At 43.5% G+C, this 12,785-nt stretch overlaps 1 protein-coding gene across 1 annotated transcript in view; it reads left to right on the plus strand.

The window, feature by feature from the left end:
* LOC121927995 (hydroxymethylglutaryl-CoA synthase, mitochondrial-like) overlaps window positions 1-12,512 on the plus strand; it is an 82,257-nt gene extending 69,745 nt beyond the window's left edge. The window contains exons 3-6 of the mRNA XM_042462148.1: window positions 442-567; window positions 7,101-7,265; window positions 9,140-9,308; window positions 12,313-12,512. Of these exons, the coding sequence (XP_042318082.1) occupies window positions 442-567; window positions 7,101-7,265; window positions 9,140-9,308; window positions 12,313-12,487 (635 nt within the window). The 3' untranslated portion in view covers window positions 12,488-12,512. The remainder of the gene's footprint in view (window positions 1-441; window positions 568-7,100; window positions 7,266-9,139; window positions 9,309-12,312) is intronic.
* The last annotated feature ends 273 nt before the right edge of the window (window positions 12,513-12,785 follow it).

Raw genomic sequence — 12,785 nt, forward strand, 5'->3', positions numbered from 1 at the left:
AGTTACCACACCAGGTGACACCAACCCTAGTGCCTAAGGCTGAGCTGAGGTCTGCGAATTGGACCCACTCTTCTTGTTTATTTGTTGTTGTTGTGGGCCTTCAAGTCGCTTCCAACTTATGGTGACCCTAAGGCGAACCTACCATAGAGCTTTCTTAGAAAGTTTCTTCAGAGTGGTATTGCCATTGCCATTCTCTGAGGCTGAAAGTTTGTAACTTGCCCAAGGTCACCCAGTGGGTTTATGTAGATGAGCCAAGATCTTGTTATGTTACTCTGTGAAATGCCATGTAGGTATTTAGATAATTAAACAGAGATAATTCACAACTGTTTGTTGCTGAATTAGGACTTATATCCACAACTAATCTTTTTATGATGATAAAATCAGTAAGAGTTTTTTCCCATCATCAGTGTTAACACTGTGATAATGCTCTTCCCACATCAGGACGCTATGCCTTGGTAGTTTGTGGTGATATTGCTGTCTATGCCACTGGGAATGCAAGACCAACAGGTGGAGCAGGAGCTGTAGCTATGCTGGTTGGACCAAATGCCCCTCTGGCTTTGGAAAGAGGTTAGTATCACATTTTTTGTCTTCTATAGAATCACTTTCTGCATGCTAGGGATTTCAGCTGCAGACCAGTTTGTTGCTATGAGATAATTTTCTTCTACAACTGCTGAAACAGTTGGAATGGCAGCATAAGGGACTATTCCCATTTAAAAAAAATAAAGAAAGAAACAAAGGAGTGGTTTTGTGACTGAGGCTGTAATGGAACAACTCGGACTACAAGAGTGTAAATATCATGGCAATGACATTTATGTATGTATTTGTTTATTTATTTCTGCACTTTTCTCTCAAAACTGTAGCTCACAATGCTGAATTCCACTGCCATAACAGACAAACTACAAACACTTGTGGCACAGAATAAGTCCAATTTGGCTAAAAATCTGTGGATTTGTTCTGTTCTGAATATAGAAGACAACCAAGCAAGCCAACCTTAATAAACCATGCTGTGTACGCAGTGGTCATATTAAAGATGCATGAATTAATACACTGAAATTTGCTGGACTGGCGATTCACAGAGACCTTGCTGACAGGAAAAGTAATCTCTGTTGGTAAATTGTATCCATTTCTCTCAAATGTCAGGAATGTTCAAGTAAGGGAGAATCTGCTCTTCCATTACACACAAAGAGTGGCAAGCTTTATATCTGGGACAATGAGCCCTTTTATGTTTAAGACATTAGCATGCTTGCAGTGTTGTTCACAGGGTAGCTGTCTATCTTTTATGGCCAAAACCAATCTTTTCCAACCTCTCTCCACCCAGCCAAAATTAAGAACAGGCATTCATGTCCTCTTTTGGATATGGAGAACTCCTGGACGAGACTAGTGTTAATTCAGATTTGTGTTTTCTGGGGAACACCACAATTAGCCCCCATCACACAGTCGTGAATAGAGTGTGGACATATTCCAGATAAGAAAATGTGCAACTGCAACAGCAACCAAGAGCTAAAATAACAAAAAACAAAAGAAGCTACTACATCCTCAGCATGAAATAGATGGACATGAGGGGCACAAGGAAGACATATCTGCCAGATAGCACTTATGGAGCTGTTAAAATAGAGTTTTCAACATCTGGAAGGAGGGAGCAGAACAGAGCTAACAGGAGTGACAGGGAAGGAGGGCCTGGCACTGGGCACAGAGGGAAGGGGAAGAGGGGCACTATGCATACATATGTACAAATAATGCTGCAAAGATGCAGCAAGAGGACCTGTAAAGAGGAGAAACAAATTGTTGTGAGACATACACCATGCCTGGTAGAAGAATAAAAAAGAATCCCCTAGGTCCAATCCCCTCTGCCTTGTGTCTGCAGTATGTGCTCAAGGCAGTGTTCCTATGACTATTAGTGCCATGCTTGTTGAGTATCACTCTCTGTGATAAGTACAAGAGAGCTGAATTACTCAGCCTGCAGGTCATGCCCAGTCTTGCCCATCCAAAACAAAAACAAATGACCTATACAACAAGCAACCTGATTCAGAGTCCAGTTGAGCTCTCAAGGCTACTTCTACAGAAGGAGGGAGATAACATGATGAGCTATACTGTGGGCCACACTCCTTGCAAAGAAGAGAGGGAGGGGGGAGCAGAGTCTAGAGGAGAAGTGGAACAAGTTTGTCCCTCAGGGAGGAAATTAAGAAAAGCCTCCTGTATGAACTAGAGAGGGAAGGAAAGTATCCCTGATGGATCCACCACCCTCATGATAGGAAAACAAGTTGTATGCTGCTGAAAGGCCCTGGCTACTTGGTGTAAGCCAAAGGAATTCAACCATCACTAAAGATGGGCCTGGCAGTCAAATGACATGGAAAAAGATACCAGCCAGCCACAACATAGAGACTCCAAGACATGAATGCCAGCTGGGCTGAGCTGTGGCTAGATTGTCATAGAGTACTTGGACTGCTATCTTTTCTCTCAGGGGCCATTCAGACTACCTTTTGTACCGAATTGTAACACGGATTAAAAGTGGGAAGTTCTCATTGGCACTAGTTTAAACACATCAGGATCAGGGTCTTGCACACCAGATCCAGGGCAAATCCCCCTTAGAGCGGTTTATCCGAAAATGGATTATTTCCCATTTCTTTTTGGAAAATAAGTTTCTTCCCTGCTGCTGGCAAATGCGAACTTGGCCACGGTCATGATCGGGTCAAGTTCAGGGGAGCGCTTTAGGTCAGAGGGTGGCCAGTGGGCAGAACATGCCTCCCTTCTCACACCAGTCGCTATGCAAGCGGCATTTTTTAAAAATTATTTTTGTGTGTGTGTGTGTGAAAGGATATATGAATGCTTGTGTTCCCTTTTAAATTTGGCAAACTGATACAATGTGTGAATACTTTTGCTACACATGTGTATTTAAGGAGAGATGGCATTCTGGGGTGGCAATCGGAGGGAAAGCAAATAAAGAGGATGCAGAGATGGCATTCTGAAGTGGCCTCCCCTGCAAGCAACTATTATTATTATTATTATTATTATTATTATTATTATTATTATTATTATTACAGATTATGCAAATACTTTGGGCTGGAAGGGAAAGGAAGAGGCTAGCATCCGAGGGGGAGGCAAGGGCTTCGGGGGTGGCATTGGGTTTGAAGGGAAGGGAAGGGAAGAGAAGAGAAGAGAAAAGAAGGGAAGAAGTTCCAAAGAAGAGGAAATGCTGGGCTGGAAGTGAAGGGGAAGCTAGAGGCTGGCATTCAGAGGGAAGGCTGTGGAAACTCATGAGGTGACTTTGGGGGGAGGCACACTCTCTCATCCTCAGGTGAAAGGCAATGGCAAATCTCCTCGGAACCAATCTTGCCAAGAAAACCCCAGGATGGGGTCATTTTAGGGTTGCCATAATCTGTACTGACCCAAATACACATAACGCGTGCGCGTGCTTGCACATGCACCTGGAGGTTTTTAAATTTGACAAGTTGACAGAATATGTGAACACTGCTGCCAGTTTTTTTTTTAAAAAGGAGGGGGGAAAGCACCCATTCCTTTGGCCAATGGTTGCAGGATATGTCACCTTTGACGAAAGCAGAAGTGAATTTGATTGACAACAAAGGAGGCTCCATTTTAAAGCAGTGCTGCAAATGTGAAATTCAGAGGGGCAAATTGCATTGATCAAGATAAAGGGTAGTGGGAATTTCTTTCCGGGGAGATTTGGTACTGGCTTAGCAATTCCGGAATGGATCTACCCAGGGCAAATGAGCAAGTGGGAATGGGGCCCCAGAATGATTAAGGATGGGTAAACCAAGGTATTAAATGGCATAGCTGGGTGGATGAGGAGCTGCCATTAGGCAACCCAGTTTAGTCCTCCAAGCTTCACGCTTTCACATGAGCAGGTATTTCTCAAGGAAGGCATGAGGAACTTGTGGTTCTCCAGATGTGTGCAGTGACCCTTAAACAAAGAAGATGAATATTCCTCCTCTTTTTTCTAGAACAGGGGTGGGCAACATGCTCTCCACATTTTGTTGGACTGCAGTACCTATCAGCACAGCCAATAGTGAAGGAAGAAGGGAATTGTCCAACAACATCTGGCAAGCCACAAGTTCCCCACCCCAGATCTGGAATGACCATTAGGCAAGAAAACTGTCAGATGCATGATGGCCAGCCACAAAGCATGAAAGGAAGCAATCTGGATGGGGGACTAAAATATACAGCTTAGCAAGGAGCCACAAACCAAACAGGGGCAGAGCAGCTGGGTGACTGCTCACCAGTACTAAACATCAAATTTAACTTAAGTGCAGTACAGACTGGCAGGGAAACGCAGGCCCTTTTGGCTGTGCAGCATTGCCGCAGCCATCAAGCCATACAGCACAGCTGCACAGCAAAAAAGCAGCCGCCTAGAGCTTTTTTGCGGCATTGTGAGAGCTACGATGCAGCCCTATGATGCCGCTTCTGCTAAAAGATGTGTGGGCGCTCAGACACCCACACATCATCCATACACCCCCATGTGGGCGGTGCCATGCAATAATGGTGCCGCCCATATGCAGTAGGGCTCAGGAGCGTGTGGTTGGTGCACGCTCCCAAGCCCTACTATTGCTGGCCTTAGCCAGAAAAGATATGCAGGGAATACTCTTGTGGAAACTCTGTCATGTGGCTATAGGGAGAGGGGAAAGCATATGTTGGATCCCTTTTTGGGAGAAAGGTGGAATATGTATTTAGATTACCTCTCTACACTCTTATAGTGTTGCTATTCCACTTTTATTGTTCTGGCTGCCTTCTATTGCATTCTGGGGTTTGTAGTTTGATTCTATGATTCTAAGCCTAAGAGTTCTCACTGGCTGAGAATTCTAAATGCCCTTCCCTAAACTGCAAATCCCAGAATGCAATAGGAGGCAGCCAGAGCAGTTAAACTTGAATAGCAGCACTATAAGCGTGTTTATGGCTGCATCTGCACTGCAGAAATGATCTGGTTTGACACCACTTTAACCGCCATGAAAGTGCTATGAAAGTCTGGGAACTGTTGTTTGTTTCTACAGTGTGGATGCAGCCTATCTGTCTGTCTGTCTAGCTAGCAAGCAAAGGGACCCATTGTACAATTGATGCTGAAGATAATCAGGGAAGAGGAAGCGAGTGAAGCTGCTGTGGTACAGAGGGGAAACAGCTAAGCAAAACTTGCAGCTTCCATTTTCACATCATCTGGATAAATGTCTCTGGAGAAACAGGCAACAGGGAGGAAGAGTTATATTCAAAACAGAAAAACAAGGTTTTCTGTACCAATGTTCATATTCAGTGTAGATGAGGGTGATATGGACACTTTTCTTTTTCTCTGGTGGTGGTGGATTTTCTCTCCCCCCTTGCTATTGTTACCCTCACACTACTGTTTCTCCCATGACAAGCACTCAGTAGAACCTCCCTCTCCTTCCTCAGCAAAAAGACTAATTCTGGTTGAGGAGGTTCTTGTACCTTTTGCAGGTCAGCAACAAACAGAAAGGCAAAATTTTCCAAGTAGCACTACAACAATTTGTTTTTACTCATTTTGATCTGAACATATCTGAACCTTGTGCTAATAGATATCTACCCCAAAACTTCAAACATCCAAACCTGTAAGGGGTTGCACATTTCTGACTTAATGAAAGGTGATGTAGACTTGTTATTGAAGCTGCAATTTTCTGCATACTTTTCTGGGAGGCAGTCCCTCTGAACATTGAGTCTTCATTCTACATAAACTTGCTCAGGTTTGTTCTACATGGTGTCACCTCAGCCACAAACATGCTGACTGAGTTCAAGCTAATGTTCTCTAAAGATAAAAGGTATTCCCATTTGCCAAAGTTAAGTCATGTCTGACTGTAGTGGGCGGTGATCATCTCAATTACTAAGCTGAAGAGCCAGCTTGTCAAATACTACTCTGTAGGTCATGTGGCCAGCATGACGGCACAGAACACTGTTTACCTTCCCACCAAAGTGGTACCTATTTATCTGCTTGTATTTGTATGCGTTCGAACTGCTAAACTGGCAGAAGCTGGGACTAGTGATGGGAGCTCACCCCATCACACAGCACTTAGGCCTCAACCTGCCGGTCTTGCAATAAACACAGTCAGTGTTTTAACTGCTTGAGCCACTGCATCCCCCTAGTTCTCTCAGACTCAGTTATTCCAGCTGCCAGGTTATTGCAAAGATTACTTGCAATGTGCTGTAACTAACTAACTTTGAAATTAATTCTCCAGAAGTAGAAGCTGAAAGAGGAGGATAGATGAGATTGAAGGAAAACAAGAGAGGTTTATGCAGCTCATTTCTACACAGGTCCACTTAAAAGTCCCACTAACCTCAGTGAGACTTGTTCAGTTCTTACATAGGATTGAAGCCTTAGAAAGATGAAGGCAGAAATTTGCTTCTTAATGGAAAAACAGCAGGAGCACAGGAAGAATGAGGAGCTTCCAGTTTATTTAATATCCTCCTCATGAGACTATGGAGTCTCCTAGGCTATTGGTCATCTTCTCTCACTGAACAACTGGCATTGCACATGGTGTTGCAGGGAACGTCTTAGACCATGGTGTTTGGTTTCAGGAACATGGGCCTCTGACAAGGGATGGACTGCAACCACACAACCGTGGTCAGGAACATTTTTGCTAAGATCTGAAAAATCTGATCAGGAGGGCTTTAAACTGAGGCATGTGGAGGGAGACATTATTCTTGGAGGCAGGAATTCAGCAGGTGCTGGAAATAATAACCCTGGCTGTTATACATAGGGCAAGGCAAATATGGTAGTACAAGAACCCAGCATTGGGTGGGGGAAAATAGTCAGCTAGGAGTCCATGGTCTTAGATATTTCTATAGTGGTGCACAGAGCATGGATAATGAACAAGAGGAACTTGAATTCTTAATACATAAAACCAAATAGTATATAATGGGGGGATACATCCCATAATTGGAATGTACTAATAGAAGGATATAACCTATTTTAGAGAAATAGACCAAACAGGAAAGGAAGAGGAATAGCATTTTATGACATGTATATTTACATCTGTCTGAGGTGAAATACAGTTTACCAGAAGCACCACAATGACAAACAGTATGAAGCTAAATCCCCTTTTCACAAATGTTAATACTTATTGGAAGGTCCTTTTATTCCCAAGGTACCCGTGGGACCCACATGGAACATGTCTATGACTTCTATAAGCCAGACTTAGCTTCAGAGTACCCCATGGTGGATGGACAGCTCTCCATACAGTGCTATTTCCGAGCCCTGGATCGGTGCTATGCCACATACCGAAAAAAAATTGAAAGCCAGTGGCAGAAAGGTATGTGCTGCCAGAAGAGTGAGATTTGACTTTACCCTGCCCTTTTGGTGCCTCTGTGATTTCACGATGGTGGGGAGGAATCTACAGTTACATTCTAAGGTTTTATTTGCAGTGAGGTGAGGAAGGGGAAGAGTCCATTACAATGAAAATAAAACCTATTAAAATTAAGAGAATTATTCTTACTCCCCTGCTACACTGAGACAGAAAAAGATATGGTGTTTTTGAAACTAGCTTTTGTGCTGCACATGTCCTGGATAGTAGTAGAATGCATTCTAGATTCACATTTCTGCTCAGCAGTGGGCTCCTGGCCACCCACTAATGGGCTGTGCAGGCCACCCCTTTTACAGCCTGATTGGGCCCATAGCAACCACATGCTGCAGCCCCAATCTGGCCTTTGCAGGGTGCAAAAAGTAGCCACAAAAAGCGACTCCTTTTTGCGCCCTGCAAAGGATGCGACAACCTCAGTGCCATGGCTTTACAGCGCTTCTTCAGCACTGTGTTGTGCAGACACAGCATCAGAGGAGTGCTATGATGCCACATGCCGTGTGGTGCAGCATGTGATGTCATGCCAGTCTGGGGGCAGAGCCAACTCTGCTCCCAACCCACCCCCAAGCTTCTGGACTGCACAGCTCCTAAATTCCCACTTAGGAATAGTAATGAGCTGTTTCACAAGGTTGCTGTACAACTGAAAGCAGCAATAGTTGTAATGATTTCTCCACACTGAAGGATCATAGAAGAGATTCATAATGATACCATCTGGTAGCAAATAGGATTTGCTAAAAATGTTGATGTGTTATCTTCACCGCCTAACAGATAATGCCACCCGTTCCACTTCCATTCTCTTTTGATTTTCCAAATCATTCCAGGCTTTTGATTGAACATTAAGTATGCTCAGTCTCCTTGAAATGTTTTAGGTTTTTATCCCAGTAATTTCTTAGGTATTATGGGGTTTTTTTCTTTACCCTTTTGATAGTTTTCTGAGCTTCTGCAAGCATCTTTGTCCTCTAAATAGATTGATGCATCCCTCTAGTTTCTCAGTGGCCCTGTTTTAGCTCTACCTATATCCTGGGGTGGGACAAGTATGATCCTGGGCCCAAAGGGGCTTCCCAGTCTGTTTTTGGAGGCCTTGACTGCTCCAGTGTGAATCTCTCTTAAAAGCCTTGTGAACTGGCAATTTGTACCAAGATTCAGAGGGCATTGATTCAGAGAGGCATGATTACCATTTTGGGGGCCAAATGTAAAGATTTATGCCTTTTTAAAAATATGCTAGGGAGAACTGGTGGAGAAGGCTATCCCCCTTTCTTTCTGTTTTGTTGTTTATGGACACCTCCTTGATTCTCTGTGACTTGGACTGATGTACCAGCTGACCCTCCTCTTTTTGTTAAATTAATGTTACCCATTCTTTTATATTAAACACTTCAGTCACCTGATTTTCATATTTAACTATTAAATCAGATCCACAAGCCACAGAACAACCTCTCCTTTCCTCCCAAGTTTCAAAAACAGGGACTCAGTCCCTGCTGCAGGAGAATGTATGGTATAATAACATCACTTTGACCTCAGGGGAAGAGAGAACCCCTCAGTTCTGACCACAGTGTCCCTTCCATCTCCAGCAGGGGCTTCAAGCTTGGGCTAATGATTAAAGCCTCCCTTCTATCCTTCTGTGATCCCAGTCCAGTTCAGCCTGTCCCTACATGCCAACTGATTTTTTAAAATTAAACTTTAAGTCTTGCATGCCTCTATCCTAAGAATAAAGGAAAGAGGTCTGTGTTTTCTGTACTGTTCTGCTTATACCACTTTCTTTTTCTGTTCCTATACCTGATTGCTGAATTTTCATTTATCTTATCTTTTGAAACCCTCCTACCTGGAAGCAGCTGGGATAAGCAAGCACTGTACTCTTGAAGATTTCCAGTTCATGATCTTCCACACACCATTCTGCAAGCTGGTACAGAAGTCCCTGGCACGCATGTTGCTGAATGACTTCCTTGCATCTCCCAGTGCTAACACTGAGAGTGGAATCTACAAGGGGCTAAAGGACTTCAGGTTAGTAAAGGCCCCCAGGATCATAGAATTATAGAGTTGGAAGAAACCTCAAGGGCCATCAGGTCCAATGCCCTGCCGAGGGTCACTTCTCCAGCAGCATCGAAAAGAGCAGCAGGGAAGGGTAATAATTCATAAGAGGGCATTTAAATAGTTGTGTGGATCTAGGCAAAGGCCCAACACTGCTTTATCTTATGCAACAACTTCTTTGGCCTTTGCCTAGTTCCACACAGCTATTTTAATGTCCTTTCATACCATTATATAATAATAATAATTTATAGCCCGCCCAATCACAAGGAATCCAGGCGGGTTACAACAATAAAATTATAGAAAATATAATAAAATAAAATACAATAAATAAATAAATAAAATACAATAAAATAAAAGTGAGCGACGTTAGTTACAGTAATTTACAGTTAGGCCTGGTGGAAATTGGGCCTGTCTTTTTCACTCCCTCCCAGGTCTGATGATGACAGTTGGGATGGAGGGAGGGCTCTTCTTCTTGAGCTAAGAATATAATTTTTATTAATTTTAATTTAATTCTTCTCATCTAATAACTGTTCAACAGTAGAATATACTGTCTTATAGTGTCATGAAGTCTGCTTCTTTGGGGATTTTTAAAGAGGCTGGATTGTATCTTCCTGCATGGCAAAGTGTTGGACGGAATGGCCCTTGTGGTCTTTTCCCACTCAGTGATTCAATGATTCTAATAATAATAATAATAATAATAGGATTTATTTATCTGCCGCCCAATCACTGGGAATCCAGGCAGCTTACAACAGAGGGGATAATAGACGGTTCGCTGCCCTCAGGCTTACAATCTAAAAAGACACAACACAAAAGGAGAAGGGAATGGTGTTGGGGGGGGGATCAGGTCCAGCATTCTTCTCTCCCTCTGAGACTTGGACCAAGACAGATGGAGGGAGGGCTCTTCTTCTTCAGGCTTGCCCTGGTGGAGCTGGGCCTACCTGGTCAACTCCCTCATAGGCCGGAGGATGGCAGTTATGGAGGGAGGAGTCTCTTCTTCCAGGCTAGCCCTATGATGTTTTAAAAAGTCCAAAAGCAAGGAAAGTTTAGGTTATTTTATTGAGGGCACTGGATAGTTAAAATAATAATAATAATAATAATAATAATAATAATAATAATAATAATAAGGATTTTTTTATATGCCGCCCAATCATTGGGAATCCGGGCAGCTTACAACAGAGGGAATAATAGATGGTTCCCTGCCCACAGGCTTACAATCTAAAAAGACATGACACAAAAGGAGAAGGGAATGGTGGGGGCGGGGGAGATCAGGTCCAGCATTCTTTTCTCCCTCTGAGGCCTGGACCAAGGCAGAGATGGACTGGAGGGAGGGCTCTTTTTCTTAATCGAGGCCGGGCCCGATCGCTTTGGGCCTGTCCTTTCACTCCTTCCCAGGCCAGAAGATGACAGTTGGAAGGAGAGAGGGGAGGGCTCTTCCTCTTCAGGCCCGATGGCGTTGGGCCTGTCCTTTCACTCCCTGCCAGGCCAGAAGATGACAGTTGGAAGGAGGGAGGGGAGGGCTCTTCCTCTTCAGGCCCGATGGCATTGGGCCTGTCTTTCCTCTCCCTCTAAGGCCAAAAGAATATATGAATAGTTGAATGGTTAGCTGTAACTGCAAGGAGTGGAAGGGCCTTGTGAAGAGACGGGATGGATAATAGGAGGGTATATTGTTGTTATAAGTTCATTAAGGACTTAGCTTTTCAAAAGGGTATGACAATTTCCAGCCATCATGCTGGTACCTCTAGGTTCTCATCCTTACATGAACTTAGGCTGAGTTTCATGTATCTCTGTTTGCATACATTCGCCTTTAGTAAGCCTTGTTTTGAATCACCCTCACTGTCTAAGTTCAGGTTGCAGACTAATCAGGACATGGATTTTGCATCTATTAAGTGCCTTGGCTTTAGATGCCATATGTCAGACACATATGCTCTCTAATAAATGGTTCTCATATAGGGGCAGTACACACGGCCCCTAAGGGATGGTGTGACACCGCCCCTTTCCTAGCCAGAGTGGGACCACAGCAACTGCATGCCGCAGCCCCAATCCAGACTTTCCAGGGTGCAAAAAAGAACTGCAAAAAGCAGTTCCTTTTTGCACTCTGGAAAGGGAACGATAGCTGCGACGGTGTGACAATACAGCGCTCCTTCAGTGCTGTGTCATGCGGATGCAGTGCCGGAGGAGCGCCATGATGCCATGCGCCATGTGGAGCAGCATGCAGTGGGGGGGGGGGAGGTAGAGTCGTGGCGTGCATTATGTGGATGTGATGGCCCAACTTCATCCCCAGGCCAGCCTTAATGGCCGATCTGAAGAGTCCCATAGTCAGCATTTCAGCAGCCGGGGTTGGGTATACCCATTCCACCGTACTGTATACAACTTTCCCCATTGTATATATTTGCTATTCTTCTTAATGTTTGCAAGTAGACAAATGTGAATTATTTGAGATTTTTGTATTAAATTTGTAATTTTAAATTTTCTTTTCTCATAGGATAAATAGTTAAGAAAAGAGTAGGCTGAAAACACAGAATAGATAAAATTGTGCATCACCATTACTAAAGTTAGATACCAAGAAAGCTAATAATTACACTGGAAAGAACATTGAAGCAATTGAAAATCAATTGAAATTTTTAACAACTTTTGCAACAACTCAGCAGAGAGAAGAAGGCCTTCTTCAGCCCCTTGGACTCCATAGCCAGGTGGAAGGTGGGATGAAGAACTGAAGTGAAATTCCTGCTCCTATCTGCACTACCTTAATCCAGTGCAACAATTCTGGAAACCCAGTTCCATAAAACAACTCCTTCTATATTCATTTGAATTTAGTTGAACATGAGCATTTCAATTTATTTAAAGAATTATAAGCAAGTGTTGATATATATGTGGAAGAAAAGAAAATGCAGTGAAATGCCATCCACCTATATTTATATATGCATGCATGATGCCACCTAGACTCATATCTGAACTAAATGCTCTTCTTATCTTTTAGAAATGTTAAGTTGGAAGAAACCTACTCCAGCAAGGAGGTAGACAAAGCTTTTCAGAAGGCTAGCCAGGAGCTGTTCAACCAGAAAACACATCCCTCCTTGTTCCTCTCTGCTCGCAATGGCAATATGTACACACCATCTGTATATGGCTGCCTCGCATCTCTTCTGGCACAGTAAGATGCACGTGTTCTCTCTCTCTCAATCTCTCTCTCTCTCTCTCTCTCAGTGATACTGCAGACCAGCTTTAGTTTTCTCTCTTCCCTCTGACTGAGAATGTATTCATTTCCTGCAGAATGAAGGAACCTACAATCCTCACTTGCCTGGAAGACAATTTCATTGTCCAAAAGGTGGAAGAGGCAACAAGGGAGTCAGCTATTTTAGATCTGATTCTAACCTACAGGGATGGCCTGGTTAATGGTCCAAGTAGTAGGATGCTTAGGTGGGAGTGATCATGTTCTCCTGGAGTTTGTTATAC

Source organism: Sceloporus undulatus, chromosome 4 (assembly GCF_019175285.1).
Source record: "Sceloporus undulatus isolate JIND9_A2432 ecotype Alabama chromosome 4, SceUnd_v1.1, whole genome shotgun sequence".
Lineage (NCBI taxonomy): Eukaryota > Metazoa > Chordata > Lepidosauria > Squamata > Phrynosomatidae > Sceloporus > Sceloporus undulatus.